We start from the raw sequence: 16,598 nt of genomic DNA, 5'->3' as shown, positions 1-16,598 counted from the left end.
AAGAAACTATGCAAAATACATGACAGCTCTATTGAGATCAATAAGTACAACAAATATGGCATTATTGATCATATAAGTTAGAATATCTTTGTTAATTGTTTTACACATTTTTTATTGTATTACACTTAAAAATAATAACATAGCATGGAACAATACACTGATACAGAAGTATCATATGATTACATGTGGAGTAGGCATTTTTAACAACTTAGAAAATGTAAGTCGGCCACTGTCCAATATATATGTTCCCCCAATGTTTCTTTTTGACCCACTAGGTGACCACAGCCATGTCTTTCAGGCCCACTAGCCAGAGCCTTCGGCCCTGGCCAGAGAGCACGGCCTTCGACCGTGCCCACTGTATATTTTAAAACACTAGAGTGCCACTAGTCATGGCCTTTGGCCATGTCCACTCTACATGTTCCCACAATATGTTTCTTTTGGACCCACTAGGTGGCCATGGTCTTTCGCAACAGCCACAATACATGTCTTTCGGGCAAACCTAGCTGATGAGCGTGATCTTCGGCCATGTCCACTGTATATTTTAAAACAATACCTTTTGTTCTTACTCACTTGCCATGGCCTTCACCCATGACCCTTGGAGATGGCTTTTGATCATGGCCCCTTTGCATGTTACCCAAATAGCTTTCTGCCAGTCCCACTAGCCATAGCCTTTGGCCCTGGCCAGTGCCCACAGCCTTCAGCCGTGGCCACTCTACATATTGCTCCAATAGGTTTCCTAAATGGGAAACTAGCCATGGCCTTTGGCAGTGGACATATGGCACACTGGCCATGGCTGTGTCCGCTTTCCATATTGCACCCCTTGACATGCTGCCCGAATAGGTTTTGTTGGACCCACTGCCCATGGCCTTCGGACGTGTCCACTTTCCATATTGCACCACTCGGTTCCTTCAAGTAACTCAGTACAATATCCTTTGACCACAAACATTACCTACACCTCACAGTACCTGTACAATTCCTCTTTTTGGCTAAAGATATGCCACTCTCTGCCTCTTTCCTCTGTAGGTTTCGTAGGCCTTGTGAATTTAACTTGGTGTCTTCATGTGGCCAGGATCACTGGGATCGGTATCTAAGTTCTAAACTTTCTGATATTGAATGGTCTTGTATATGTGCTGGTTCCAGCAGATTCAAGATTGACTTGGATTTGCACTTCACGCAGCAAAGGATCAATCATTTCATCTACTGGTCCCCAGGGAAGCTGCTGTTCTGTAAGTTAAGTCTAGATGGGTTATGCTGGAATTGTAAAAAAGTTGTGGGTACCACTTTACACAAGTTCTGTTCATGTCAAAAAGTCCAGTCGTTGTGGGGAGATGTCCTCCAACGTATAGACCTTGTGCTGGGTCTTTCCCTCACCCGCACACCTATGTTATGCGTATTGGTTTTATTTCCGGCAGGCATTAACTTGCCTGTTGGTAAACTCTCCTGGTTGCGGTGGCTAAAAACATATTTTATTGCATTGGAAGAGCAATGTTAGACCCACTGTTGATGACTGGCTTCACAGCCTGTCGCTCCTCTCCAGTAAGGAGAGAGTGTCCTTCCAGTCTAAGCAGCAAGTACACAGCCATTTTAAATGCTTTTAATGATTTGTGTGTCTAAAAACGCATGTTTTTTCTTCTCTTTTCCCATTTGTGTTGTTTTTATTCACACACTGATAAACCTGTTGACTTTGTGTTCTTATGTAATTGTCTATTGTCTATTGTTGTTCATCTTTCTGAAAAATCTATAAAAATGTGTTTTTAAAAATCCTCCTTTTTGCATTAATCAAATTGTTTTAACTCTCTCTTTAAAAAAAATACATTCAAGGGTATTGTTAGACAAGGAAAGTGAACGAGGGAAAGTGATACTGGTTAAAAAAAATATTTTTGTAATGTAAACTATAATCTTTGGTCAATCCCTCTATTTTAGGCATTAATGGGCTCCCATAGTAATTGCAAGAAATATGTCCTAGAATAATCATGCATAAATAAAAAAAACTCTGAAAAAGGAGGACCCCAAAGTCCATCCAAACTGCCCAACTGAAATATAATCATAATTCTTGCAGACAAAACAATGAAAGCGTAAGTTTTCTAGTGTGATTTGTGGACATTGGCAGTGGAGGACCATATGGTCCATGGAACTACTTATCCCAACCTTGTGGTGTCAATGTTGAGTGTATACAATAATTGGTGTGGCACTAGTTGGGTAGCACGACTCCCTTAGACACGAGATTACAGTAATGCTTGGAAATGCCACTTTCCTTGTGAGGTGTGAATACTTGCAGGTGAGTTATGCAGGGACTGCTGAAACCCATTTAAGAACCCGTGGGTGCACTTCTGACTTGTGGCTATGGGCAACAGAACCACGACAAGGTCCTTCCTGTGTCTGTTGAAAAAAATGTTTTGGAGCACCCGCTCCGTGCCTCTAAAAGCACAGCAGAAGATGTGACGAGCATTCACGTCTCCCCATTGGGAAGAGCCATCAGCAATCAGGATCTATTAGAGACAGCAGAGCACAAGATTAAACACCTTAACACTGACATCTCGATAAAATACAATCAAATATAGATGCTATCAAAGTATGGCTAACATTATTTCCTGTGGACGGGCCAAGTATATGTTCAATGTGGAGATGCATGGTTTAAAGTTTGGAAAGGAGGGCCTACATGCAATCTCTGGTAGGTTAAATGGACGTGTAGGCCTGACATCATGGGACATTGATAGACTGCATGAATTGTTAACAATTGCATCAATATTTAAAGCCCAAGTACTTGCGGAATGAATGTAGGATATTCAAAATGCAAAGTCTTAGATATTGCTAAAATGTTTCGGATCAGATCTCGACAGTTTATTGAGATGCTCCAGCAAAGACATGAGGAGAATTATAGAGGATAACTATACTTGAAGGTGGAATGTTGTAATTCTGTGGCTGATATAAGGTATTACATTTAGGGGGTAATTCATGGATTATTTGCACTGAAAAAAACGCCATTCTGCCCATAAATCCCCATTTGTTAAACTGGGATTTGCGGGCAGAATGGCGCACAAATCCTGTTTTTTCGGCGCAAATAATCCATGAATTGCCCCCTCAGGATCTAAAATCGGCTGCAGGAGGCTACTGACAGTATAAACTGGCACAGGTTGATGTGGCCGATTTTGCCTGTTGATAAAAAGATTCAAGCATAGAGTCTTGAAATGTTTTGTGGTCTGGAAGTAAGGTGGTTTGAAAGATCTGTGAGCAAGTCACCACAGCGGTGTACCCTTTCTCCTTACTACGAGTGCTCCTCCAACGTACAGCAGACAGGAAACGCACTGGGCACCACAGCTAGATGTATCTAGTTTACTTATATGTTCGGGAATGAGGCTTTCATTACATGGGAGTTTTGAATGTACTTATGTTTCCGCATTGGGGGGGTCTCACATCATGGCCATCATTCCATTACGATTGACAATTGGTTTGACTATTATGACGCTTTAATGCAGCAAAGAAGAGGTTCCCAAAGGTGCCTCTTAAAGGTATGTGGCGCCAAAGAAATCTCCATTAAATTAATACGAAAAATGTAAAATCAGAAATTCTTACCTGTTTATAGCACACCTGCAAAATAGTAAAAACAAAACACATGTTAAGGCAGCATATGCTTCCGAGTGGGATGATTATGTTAATATATGCAGCCGGATTACACAATTTTTGCACTGGTGCATGTGCAATTGTCCACCCTGTTAGCACTAGGGCACACATTGCCCTCTTGCAAAATTACATATTCATTCAATGCTTTTTGCACCTGGTGCAAATGTGCATTGAAAGCATTTATTTGTTTACACTAAGGCAATTTTCCCTCATGCAAATATGCATTCAAAGAATATGGTTTTGAACTAGAACAATGTTTTCTCTAGTGCTAATACCATGCACAATTTCACTTGCACCGGTGCAATTTTCTATTAATAAGGCACCTTAGGCTGACTGAAGAGCGGAGGAAAATCTAACCTGCTTAGTCACCAAATAATCTTGTGTACTGTCAGACACATTTTCAATGAGGCAGTGCATTAAATGGAGGCATAAAAGTGAGGCATAATTCTTATACGCCTCCATTTAATGCACTGCCACGTTTTGGAGCACTGATCAGAAAGAAGGCAGAGGGGCACGGGGCAGAGATAACCTCTATGCCATGTCGAGTCCTATTCCATCTTGTGATTGTGCCTCATTGTACGAATGAATTCGATTTTCACACAGGCATACAGTTAACGGATTCCTATGGAATCCTCCTTCCTTTTGCATCTGGTGAACAGCAGGGGGGCTCCATAGGAATCCATCAACAAACAGCACCTGTAAAGCGTATTTGCAGGCAGGGTTTACTTTTCCATGAAATGGAGTGGGCAATGGAAAGAGTAAAAGTGAAATCCTCCCTTTTACTCTGTCCGTGCCACTCTGCGGGGGGGGGGATGGAGGAGGGAGTGGGAGAGGTCCCAGGATGGAGTTCACCATCATTGCAAAGTGGGGCTCTGTGTTTTCTTTCTGTGTTTCTAGATTCTGAGTTGTCCAAGTATTGATAGTTGGTTTTATAAGTAAAGTTGTTTCAGTTATACATTATTTTTTCTATATTTAGACACCTGCACCGAACCGAGAAAAATCGCAGGTGTTGTCATGGCAGATGCTCTGTGAGGAACATGATGACTTGGCCCAGTAGACCCGATGAATAGAGGCAAAGTTTTGGAACTGGAAGCCAGAGTGGGGGATCATGTGAATAATGTGCATAATGTGAAGGCCTTTTAACCTACTGGTTGCCTATATCATTATATCTTGCCATTTATGCAGCCCACGTCAGATACTAGATGCTGCTGTGGATTAGCATGTTTTGCTCGTTCAAATTGTGTACGATGGACAAAATGTCCAGATGTTGTATTTATTATGCTATTCACGATCGCTGTTGCAAAAAAAAACTGCACCATATTTAAAATGAGATGGTGATTTGAAATCCTTTTTCTGGCAAAAAAAGGAAGTGCCAGCAGCTCCTGGTGCCTACGCTCAAACTTTGGTCTCATTGGTCCGCACAGGAGCAGGCTTTTGCTATTCGTGCCCTGTGTGGCTGGGCTCCCAGTGGCAATTGCCATGTTCTCATGTGGTGCCCTGTGTGGCTGGGCTCCCAGTGGCAATTGCCATGTTCTCATGTGGTGCCCTGTGTGGCTGGGCTCCCAGTGGCAATTGCCATGTTCTCCTGTGGTGCACTGTGTGGCTGGGCTCCCTGTGGCAATTGGCATGTTATCGTGTGGTGCCCTGTGTGGCTGGGCTCCCAGTGGCAATTGCCATGTTCTCGTGTGGTGCCCTGTGTGGCTGGGCTCCCAGTGGCAATTGCCATGTTCTCGTGTGGTGCACTGTGTGGCTGGGCTCCCAGTGGCAATTGGCATGTTATCGTGTGGTGCCCTGTGTGGCTGGGCTCCGAGTGGCAATTGCCATGTTCTCGTGTGGTGCCCTGTGTGGCTGGGCTCCCAGTGGCAATTGCCATGTTCTCGTGTGGTGCACTGTGTGGCTGGGCTCCCAGTGGCAATTGCCATGTCCTTGTGTGGTGCACTGTGTGGCTGGGCTCCCAGTGGCAATTGCCATGTTCTCGTGTGGTGCACAGTGTGGCTGGGCTCCCAGTGGTAATTGCCATGTTCTCATATGGTGCCCTGTTTGGCTGGGCTCCCAGTGGCAATTGCCATGTTCTCATGTTGTGCCCTGTGTGGGTGGGCTCCCAGTGGCAATTGCCATGTTCTCATATGGTGCACCCCGTGGCTGGGCTCCCAGTGGCAATTGCCATGTTCTCATGAGGTGTCCTGTGTGGATGGGCTCCCAGTGGCAATTGCCATGTTCTCATGTGGTACACTGTGTGGTTGGGCTCCAAGTGGCAATGGCCATGTTCTCATCTGGTGCACTGTGTGGCTGGGCTCCCAGTTGCAATTGTCATGTTCTCATGTGGTGCACTGTGGAGCTGGGCTCCCAGTGGCAATTGCCATGTTCGCATGTGGGGCACTGTGTGGCTTGGCTCCCAGTGGCAATTGCCATGTTCTCATGTGGTGCCCTGTTTGGCTGGACTCCCAGTGGCAATTGCCATGTTCTCATGTGGTGCCCTGCGTGGCTGGGTTCCCAGTGGGAATTGCCATGTTTTCATGTGGTGCACTGCGTGGCTGGGCTCCCAGTGGCAATTGCCATGTTCTCATCTGGGGCACTGTGTGTCTGGGCTCCCAGTGGCAATTGTCATGTTCTCATGTGGCGCACTGTGGAGCTGGGCTCCAAGTGGCAATTACCATGTTCTCATGTGGGGCACTGTGTGGCTTGGCTCCCAGTGGCAATTGCCACGCCTCCTCTGCTATAGAATGATGGTGGTTGTTTTTTATTAGGAGATTATTATTGTTCCTATACATGTATTGGGGTGGTTTTAATGTACGCTTTCTGAAAAGAGTTTAGCTATTCTGAATAAAGGTGTACACGCCTTCATTAGGGACACAGTTGCTCATATTACTGACACTTTTTGAGTAATGATGCATATTTCTATTATTTTGCTAAGCGTCTGTGTGCCTGCAAAGCACGAGAGCTAAGCAGGGGTGACTGCGGCAACTGGACTGGGTCAGACTCGCTGGCAATGTAAGGGAAGTCAATTACCCGAGAAGGTAAGTGGGTAGAAGAAGTGTGTGGATGAAAGGGCGAAGCACACACTCTGGTTATTCTAGGTCACAGGTGGGATCTACACCTGAACTGGGTTATTCATATGATGGCAGGCCACGACAATATCACCATGCATGCTCAATATTAAGGGTATATATTGCCTGCGTACTGGACAAGAGCCTCGCCTCTGAAGCCCCACTCCTCCCGCTAACACCTAATCTCACAATTTGCCACAAAGTTTACGCACCCCCTGGCAGCCTGATTTGCTTTTTGCCGATTTGTGTCTTACCTGCAGATGTGGTGTGATAAAAGCTGAAATGCTTATCCAGACGTTTACTCTTACCCTTGTGGGAGGCCTGCCAGGATGAAGTCCTGCACCAATGTACCCATTGTTATAAAAATCACAATAATAACAAAAATAACAATTATAGTAATAATAATGATACCCAATTAAATAGCACAAAATACTAACATTGTGATTACATTCAATTCAACGAGTATGCATAATCAAATGCAATGCATCCATGCTTTGTCATCAACAAACCTTCAGGTAATTGCAGTACAATTTGAAAATAGACCACCAGGAAAGAATGTAACATACCTCAGTATGGTGATGACATCTTCTAATTACAGTACACTGTGAAACACCTGCCTCCCCAAGAAAAACCGAATCATAGCTCTGTGCAGGGATAGAACCATGGCGGAAATGATACGGCTGTGCACACCAACCTAAAACCTTCCAAAATCCCTACCTACACCTTCTAAAAAACTGCAACATGACATCACAGCCTCGACAGCCAATCGGGGTTCAGAGGTGAGCGTGCTTTAAGGGATGAGAGACACCTGCTCACATCGGAAGTTCGAAGCTGACCATGTAGTCCCTGAATTAGCCGTACATTCTGAACTCTGAAGTTCAACCTCTACATCTGTGCACATGCATCACCAGCCACGATGCCATCACCCGGCCAGTGGGATTCTTCCAAACCCAGGCCTATGGGAGATCAAAGGAGGAAAGGGTCACATAAACTTTAAACAGGTATCGATCACACACGATATAATGTTCCGGAAGGCACACATTAGAAAGAGGCATGGCCACCATGTAGGGGACCACTTACAAGATCTGCTCATAGGTGTGCACCAACAGAGACATCAGTGGTGGAAAGATCTGCTCATAGGAGTGCACCAACAGAGACATCAGTGGTGGAAAGATCTGCTCATAGGGATGCACCAAGTGAGACATCAGTGGTGGAAAGGTCTGCTCATAGGAGTGCACCAAGTAAGACATCAGTGGTGGAAAGATCTGCTCATAGGAGTGCACCAACAGAGACATCGGTGGTGGAGGGTGTGTAGGTTTTCTGGCAAGGGCTCTCAGATAGTTAAAGGTGGATTGTAGTACTGTATTAAACAGACTTCATGCACGCAACTATTAATATGTGGGGTACCTATGCCCGCTCATGAGGAATTTGCGGTATGTGTTTTGGGGAGATCTGTAGTGTTATGTAAGCAAAGAGTTAGGAGTGTGTGTGTGTGTAGAGAGAGAGAGAAGAAAACTCCTTATTTACATGGTGGAAATCGCCTACATAAGAACGGGAGAGCCTTGAGAAAACCGTTCATACATATATGTAGAATTCAGTAAATTGCTAAATGTGCATATAAATAAAATGTTCATCTTACAGCAGTTTAGAGAGGACAGCCATGTAAGAATCGTCGTCCCATGGCGCTGGCAGATTTCCTGGTATGATGTGAAGACTCGGCAGCGTATGTTGTTGGTCCATTCATGTACGCTGAGATCGTACAGGCAGGAGATGTAAAATGGGTCCGGATTCTCGTACCAGTGGCATTCAGCAAAAGGTCCAGATCGATTGGTGAGGACCCCACAGAGATCCCTGGCATCCTGCGAGCTGTTGCTCTCTGCCCAGTTCGGCCCTTCAGTTTGATTGCTGCACCTGTTCGCAGAGAAGAGGGGTTGAGCTAAGGGACAGAGTGATGGAGGGATGACCTTCCCAATTAAATCCTGCCATTCAAAATACATTTCATTGTTCTAGCACGGGTGTGGGTGGAATGTGTGCTCGCTCGGATGCAAAGTGAACATTTGCACAAGGTGAGCATTTATGCGAACGTATTCTTTGTATATGGCCCTCCAATTGCACCATGCAAACACTACTTTCACTGACCAGCTGGGAGTATGGAGTAGCAATGCAAACTGTAAATGATCAGTGCAAATGCTATGTAGCACTTTATTTGTAAACATGTCCTATTCAGGAGGAACCCTGGAGAAGGCAAAAGACATACATGGACAGGGGTGAACTGGGAACCAAAAGAGGCATTGGAAATAATGTTTTAAATGGCCCCATATTACATACCCATTTTCAGCTAGCCCTACCCTTTTCCTATGAGAACATTTTGAAAATAAAATAGTTTACCACACAAATGAGGCCCGGGGTGCAGAGGCTTAGCGGGAAATCTCCTGCGTTCACTATATATAGGCCAGTCCACACCTGTACATGGAAGGGGCAGTGGAAAGGTGGAACTTTGCTAAAACTCTTGGGAAATTAGATGACGCGTAGTGGAGACTGCCAATGTGTGGTAGCGGTGCGTGGTATAAATCAACATAACATACACCATCTTGCTCCGCATGTGGCAACAGTGCACAAGTAGAACATTACCTCAGAACACATGCAGCCTCGTTTTAAACAGGGAAACGTGTGAAATGGAGGTGCAAAAGCAGGACGTAATGCTTTTCCCGCTCCACTTAACAAACGACCCCATTTTGAAGCAGTGGCGAGGAGGGCCACAGAGCGCAGAAAAGATCTCCGCTGTGCAGTCCTCCTGCGTCTCGTCAATGCACCTCGTTGTACACCTGCATGTGATGAGAATGCACACACTATATAATTCCCAGGAAACACTTTCTGGTCTCATGGTGGAACCATTTGAAATATAAACATTGCCGCCTGATTGTTTTCTAATTAATGCTAAGTAACGACATAAGAGATATGTCGACAGTCTTTATAATCTGAGATCATGTCATTCGACTGCAGCTTGAGATGGCCCTGTTCAGTCATTTACATTTTGTGATTGCAATGTGTTAGATGCTTTATGCTATCTGTCCTTGGTCGCGCCATAGATCAAGAGTTAGGCTTCATTTGATTGGAGAACCCTATGTATTGATAAGGCATTTTGCTCCCCAGAAATACGTCAGTCCATCCCTATTTGATTAATCCCAATAACTCGCTACTACACAATAAGTCGTGATAAATATTCCTCATGTCGCAATACACCCTCTATTTTGCTGCTCTAAGAAACTATGCAGAGGATGATGGCTTGTTTTTCTGCAATGCCGGCAAACACAATTACAGGGTAATTTTAAATGGGGTGGATTGGTATATCAAGGCTCAAAACATTAAATAGAAAAGGTAATGACTATGTTTCTCACACTGCTGGGTTGTCATCTATCTTCCAGGAGTTTCCAAACTCTTGACCGCTACTGGAAAGGGTTCCATTAGGCATCACTTTATCATCACCAGGGTTCCCATTGAAGTTTCCACACAAGCCACAGAGTTTGCTCTCATTTTCGGGGCCAGTGCTAATGATCAGTGTGCTACCGCCATCATACAGGATCTCAATGTCGTTCCCAAGTAGGACCTGCACAACTCGCAAATTGGCCTCAAACGAAATATTGGCTGTCAACTCCAAGCTTTCTGGTAGAGACATTTTGGAGCCATTCATCTGCAAAAAATCAAAGAAAGAAGTCACGAGCAAGACATCTGAAAGCATGATGTAGTTAGTTTGAAGTTTGTGGCCATGTAGGATCCAGAGTTGTTGGTGAGTCTGAGCATGCCAGGGTGGTAGGAGGGCGAGGAAAAAGCCTGAGGATGTGGGAAGTAGAACTGAAGTGAAAACGCTTCTGATGACCTTGCCCTGGAGTGTGGGATACAGTACTACTCTCTTGAAATCAACAAGACTTTGATTTCAGATTTCTTAAACTCAAGATATAGCAGTCTTCCCCAAACCGCGTCCCATAAATACTTTCATCCTTTGCAGCCCCCAAATGTACACAGGTATTTCCCAATACATATTTCCAGGTTCTCCTATGTGAAAGAGAACTCCTTTCATGTGTTTCTGTTCTTCCATTTCATTCTGTTACTATCATTCCTTGAAAAGGTCTATGGCACTTAGAAAGCACATACATTGTTCCATCTTTGCAGAATACTTTCAGTAATGAGGACCATGCCTCCGAAATACAGATATCCATCCGTGTCTCTATTGTTCATAGCTATGTTGCAAACCCGGAAAGTCCCCTGAAGACATAGCGGTCTCTATATTTTACTTCTAGCTATGAACCCTACAGCAGTCCCTAGACACTGTATATCTCACAAAAAGTTAAAGGGCCTCATTACACGGACGGCGGTGGACCAAGGTGCTATTAGCACCTTGGTCCATGCCGGTAAAATACCGGCACCGCCTTGGTGGAAAGGGGAATTACCGCCCTATTCCAAGGTTGGTGGGGCGGTAATTCCCCCTTCCCCATTGCCCTTCCCCATTCCCATTTTTGCCCCATAGGGCATAATGGGAATGGGGAAGGTGCTAATTACGGCACCGCAAATTGCGGTACCGTAATTAGCTCCCTGGTCCCTTTGCGGGTTGGTTTTTAACGCCTGCAAAAAGCAGGCGTTAAATTCACCAACCCGCAAAGGGACCTCGTAGTAAGGCGGTAAGGGTTTACCGGTACCGGTAAAATACCGGTACCGGTAAACCCTTACCGCCTACCGTGTAATGAGACCCAAAGTCTGCAAAGAGTGGGAATAACATATTTGAGATACAAACACTCACTCTGTTTATATAACACTTCGAATTGAACCATAAACTTCAGAAGTATAAACGCTCTCCATACCAATACAAATGTAACGTTAACACTCACTTCATCTATGGGATTCATGCGACCTGCCTAATAACTGAAGTGACTGTGCCATTCCCACTCTTTGTAGACTAACTTTTTATGAGATGACCTTTAACTCTTGATTTTAAACATTTTTCTCATATTTAATTTCAGTGTTTTTTTGCGCATATGGTGCATGTCATATGAGTGTATGTTGTATAAGTGCATGTGTATAAGTGTTTGCTGTATGATTGTATGAGAGTAGGAGCATATGGCATATATGCCAAAATTCACCCACAGCCAAGTTAGGACTGCATTTGATGATGACCGAAACCCATTAACTTCAGATGGTGATTGTGCAGGGCTATTATTCCTTTGGAACAACAATAAAATTAAAACCTGCTGGCGTTTTTGTATTCGTTTTCCGTCATTACCTCACGTAGCCTTACTTGCCACTCCCATCTCAAACCATATCATCTTTAACCCACAACTTGTTTCTCTCCTTCAGAGCCCATAAAACCCTGGGCCCACACGTGGTTTATTAACTAACCCTTCCTTCACCCTGCCATGCAAGAATCTACATGTGCCCAAGAAAATTGACTCCTGTATCTACAATTCAATCTGACCATAAAGAGACTGAAAACATGGTTTTGCATCCTGCTCTCCTCTGTGATATTATCACAGCCCGCCATATGCAGCTCGCTCCCATCCCCCTATCATGACCTAGGTTATGCTGCCTTCTAGGCCAGCCGAAAATCCCCTACCCTGCAAACCAACAAATCCTGCAATTTACATGGACTTTTAAACTGCATATACTGTATTGTTTTGACATTTTAAGCCTTTGTCAAACCCTTACTTGTACAATGTTCAGAATGAATGCGTCCCCCCACGTTAACTTACTTTTGTGCCCATGTGTGCAGACCTTCCCGCTTTGTGCCTCTAAGCGCTACAAATGGTACATTGCACAATACATTGTTCATTCTACTATAGTTTTACTACCTAGTGTTACTACTGTAATCTGTGAATACAACGTAACACTCCCATCCTCTACCTACATTTAATCCCATGTTTTAGTGGCTACATTGCCTTTTAACTCTACTGGGGTCTAATACACTGTGCGGAATCTAAATCTCTTTCCTGTAGACAGCAAAGGACAGCAGCGCCATGGACATTATTGTATTATAGACTCTCTCACTCTCTGTGTCTTTCATGTTCTGGCTCATTAGGTCTCTCATGGTTTCACACCTTGTTTCACACTGTCTTTAATGCTCTCTCTTCCCATGTCTCACTCTATCTCTTTATTGGCCTCTATATCTCTCTCACTATCTGTGTCCCTATCACTCTCTGTCTCCTTCCAGTGAGTGAAAGGCAGAGAGATTATGCAATACTTTTTTCTGTTCTACTCATTACTCTAACACCAGCAAACATTAGGCGGAAAGTACAGTACGCTGACTAGGTTTCTCCCTGTTCTCAAAAATCACCTCCAATGGATGCAGTAAGGAATCTGGAAACCCTTCCACAACTTGAAGCTTCTGAGCCTGGAGTGTTCTGCCAATATGTACTACATAATCGCAATAATGGTTGTTGATTCTAACACTCTTGTCAACTGTGATGAGTCTGAGGAAGACGTCCCTCCTCCCCTAGGCGGAGAACTTCCCCATGGGGCCAGAGCAGTGCATCCCCAGTGCACTAATCCCCCTGGGGGTGGTTCACCAAGGGAGGATCACATGGGCAAGGATGCCCCCTATGGTATTGGGGACAACTATTCCCAGGAGACGCAGTATTCCACCACTTCAGTATCACCAACCCCTTCTCCAGTAGTACCATTTTTGTTCTATTGCCAAATAAGTCAGATTGATACACTTGACCGGACTGAAATACCAACTAAGTACTTTGCATTGGGTGTTATAAGAAATAAAGTGAAGAAGAAGATGACCGATAGTCTGAGGATCACTTTGGAGGATCAATGTGAGCGGTCTAGTTTTTCATGGAATGTCATTGGCCCAAACGAAAGCAACCAACCAGCTTGGAAGTTCAAAAAGAGCTCAGCTGGGATGTAAGAGGAGTACAATCCTCCAAGGAGAAACTGTGGGAGCCATGCACTGGGCAACAGGACGAGAGCTAAAAGGGAAGTCACGAAGAGAGAGAAAGGAGAACGCAAACCAGGTCTATGCTGGAAGAGCCACTCGTGCTGCTGGTGCAGAAAAACAAATCTCTAGGCAACCTAGGCCCCGACGAAGCATCGGCAAGGAGAGCCGCACAACCGCGCAGAGTGAGAGATCCATAGAGCCGCTACAAACCCTGCCTCGCACTCAAAGAGTAAGAGGGTCTAGGACCCTAAGAGCAACCGAGAAAGAATACCTCTTTGAAAGTCAAAGAGTAAGGGGCTCTGGGACCCCGAGAACTGTCAAAAGAGATGAGTAGTATGTTTGGCAGGAGAGTAAACCAAACAGCGAAGTGCGAGTCTCGGACCCGTACCCATATGAGAAACCAAGAGGAAGATCCTAATTGACGAAAGAGCAAATGTGAGAAAGTTGTATGCTTGGCAGGAGAGTACACACAGGTGTTCATATCTTTGCGAGTGTGAGACCCGCACCCAGACAAAAAGTTGAGAATAAGGGGGTCAAAGACCCTGGAAATGCAAAGGACATAATCCCAAACTTGGTAGAGAAGGGAGCCAAGTTGATGGGTTAAAAGAATGGTAAAGCTGAGAAGAATGTCGTTGTGGATTACCCAGTGACATTTACCTAAAAGGATATGGGCTCATAAGCTCAAAAGGACTAAACATAGTAGAAATATAGGGGCAAGGAATACAACCCTGACCTTGGAGTGCTATACTTATGAACATTGTTAATTTCATCACCTTTTTGCCCATGGGGCTGGGAACCTTTCTCTTCATTGGAACTACCGGGAAAATGTTACTTTGGGAAGAGATCATCCTTGCACAGTTGGTTTATGTTATTAGTGTTAGGGACAGAGTAGGCTTTTGAGACAGGACAGACAGACTTTTAACTTTTGGGCATTCTAATTTGATGGGGAAGGTGGCCGTCAACACAGTGTCCTCAAATTGCAAACACATTGGCCCTCATTAGGACTCCGGCACTAAACCATGGTGCTATTAGCACCATGGTCCATGCCGGAGTCCGCCATGGAGAAAGGGGGAATTAACACCCCATTCCAAGGTTGGCGGGGCAGTAATTCCCCCTTTCTCCATGTCCCTTCCCCATTCCCATTTTTGCCCCAATAGGGCTCAATGGGAATGGGGAAGGCGGCAATTACGGTACCGCAAAATTGCAGTACCGTAATTGCCATCAACGTCCCTTTGTGGGTCTCTACTTTAACAGCTGGTCCAGACCAGCCGTTCAGGTCGGGAGCCGCAAAGGGACCTCGTAGTAAAGCGTTAAGGGGTTAACGGCGCTGCAGCCTTTTACGCCGCCGTTAACCCCTTAACGCCTGGGTCCTAATGAGGCCCATTGTTCCTTAAGTACTAGGAAGATCCAAAATAAAAGTAATCTACAATCTATATAGAACAGGGATTAATGGAATGGAAATACTGATGTCTACCCTTGTGGATGTGTTCAGGTCTCTTTTATTAATATATCACATGGTCATTATATTCTTATATGCCTTCTTCCTTTCTGTAAGTGCATTATTTTGCTACATGAAAATAAAAACGTAAGCCCAAAAACCTAAGCCCAAAATAAATAAATCCTATCACCTGTAAACACTTTGTGCCTCATTACGACCTTGGCGGAGGACCATGGTGCAATTTGCACCATGGTCCATGGCGCTAAGCTGCCAACTCCGCCAAGGTGGTTGGCGGACTTACCGCCCCATGCCGACCTTGGCGGGGCGGTAAGTCCCCAATCCCCATTTTACCCTTCCCCATTCCCATTCTTGCCCCATAGGGTACAATGGGAGTGGGGAAGGCGTTAATTACGCCACCGTAAATTACGGTGGCGTAATTAACATCAAGGTCCCTTAGCGCCATGGATTTTTCCGCCTGCAAAAAGCAGGCGTAAAAATCATCCATGGCGCTACGGGAACTCGTAGTCTGGCGGAGAGGTACGCCATGCACTACGCCGGCGTAAAACCCTCTCCGCCAGGGTCCTAATGAGGGCCTTTGAGTGTGTATGCATATGAGGGGCAACAGAAGTAGAGCGGGGCAGGGGTAGGGCATGGAGATGTATACCGCATTTGGAAATACTCAATAATAAAGGACATGACACAAGGTAATAGGATACATATGTATGTGCACATCCTCGGGAATATTTGGCACCTAAAACACAGGGTTTCCATACCCAAGGATGTACCACAGCAGATATATTTGAACCTCAGAATACTGTGTCATGCTGGAGGAACACTGTCCGGACTGTGGTAGTGAGAAGGGTGCAGGCACACTAAAACATTAGCACGGCTGTGTAGATGCACACTGTCTACACTGACACACCTATGCCTCAGCAGGGACACTCATTGGCACAGCCCTGATGGGGCTCCGAGTGAAGGGGCAGTGGCAGAGCTGTGTGCAGCGGATTAACCTCTAAAAGGATTAGCAGGGCCCTCTGCAGAAGCGCAGGTAAAGGTACATCTGGGGAGCCCTGAAGACCATGAGATGTGGCGATGCTTGCACAGGTCTGGTATCGTCAGGGTAGAGGTGCAAGGGCCCAGGGCAGACCTGCATTAACAGGGTGCAGTAACGCTGAGACAACGGCACCGATCAGAAGAAGCATGGCACCAGGTAGCCATGCAGATGTGTCAGCTCATTCATCATATGATATGATATGGCATTTATAACGCGCCTATAAACAAGTGTTTCAAGGCGCGACATTTGATCCTGTCTGCCCGTAGAAAAGATGGGCATGCCACCAACCAACTACCAGAAAGAGACATGACTCTAAGTATCACTGCGTTGTCTAAACAGTTGGGGGACACCAAGCGACCAACCGATATAGAGCACTTCCACACCCCCACACACAAATGATAACTGCAGGCTGCTATTTTGTAGGTAAAATAGCATGCATAGTAATCCAGGAGACTTGGCAATAGGGCCAATGTGATGGGAACATGTGGCCTAATGCTGATATAAGTG

At 45.1% G+C, this 16,598-nt stretch overlaps 1 protein-coding gene across 3 annotated transcripts in view; it reads right to left on the bottom strand.

The window, feature by feature from the left end:
* LOC138582145 (alpha-tectorin-like) overlaps positions 1 to 16,598 on the bottom strand; it is a 402,447-nt gene that overhangs the window by 20,415 nt on the left and 365,434 nt on the right. For all 3 annotated transcript variants that reach the window (XM_069653169.1, XM_069653171.1, XM_069653170.1), the window contains exons 12-13: positions 10,067 to 10,359; positions 8,308 to 8,579 (exon numbers count right to left, since the gene is read on the bottom strand). In XM_069653169.1, coding sequence (XP_069509270.1) covers positions 8,308 to 8,579; positions 10,067 to 10,359 — 565 coding nt within the window. The remainder of the gene's footprint in view (positions 1 to 8,307; positions 8,580 to 10,066; positions 10,360 to 16,598) is intronic.

The sequence above is a fragment of the Ambystoma mexicanum genome, chromosome 3q (assembly GCF_040938575.1).
Source record: "Ambystoma mexicanum isolate Mex_15411 chromosome 3q, UKY_AmexF1_1, whole genome shotgun sequence".
In the NCBI taxonomy this organism is placed as follows: domain Eukaryota; kingdom Metazoa; phylum Chordata; class Amphibia; order Caudata; family Ambystomatidae; genus Ambystoma; species Ambystoma mexicanum.
The sequence above is the reverse complement of the archived record's forward strand: the minus strand, read 5'-3'. Positions and strand labels throughout refer to the sequence as shown.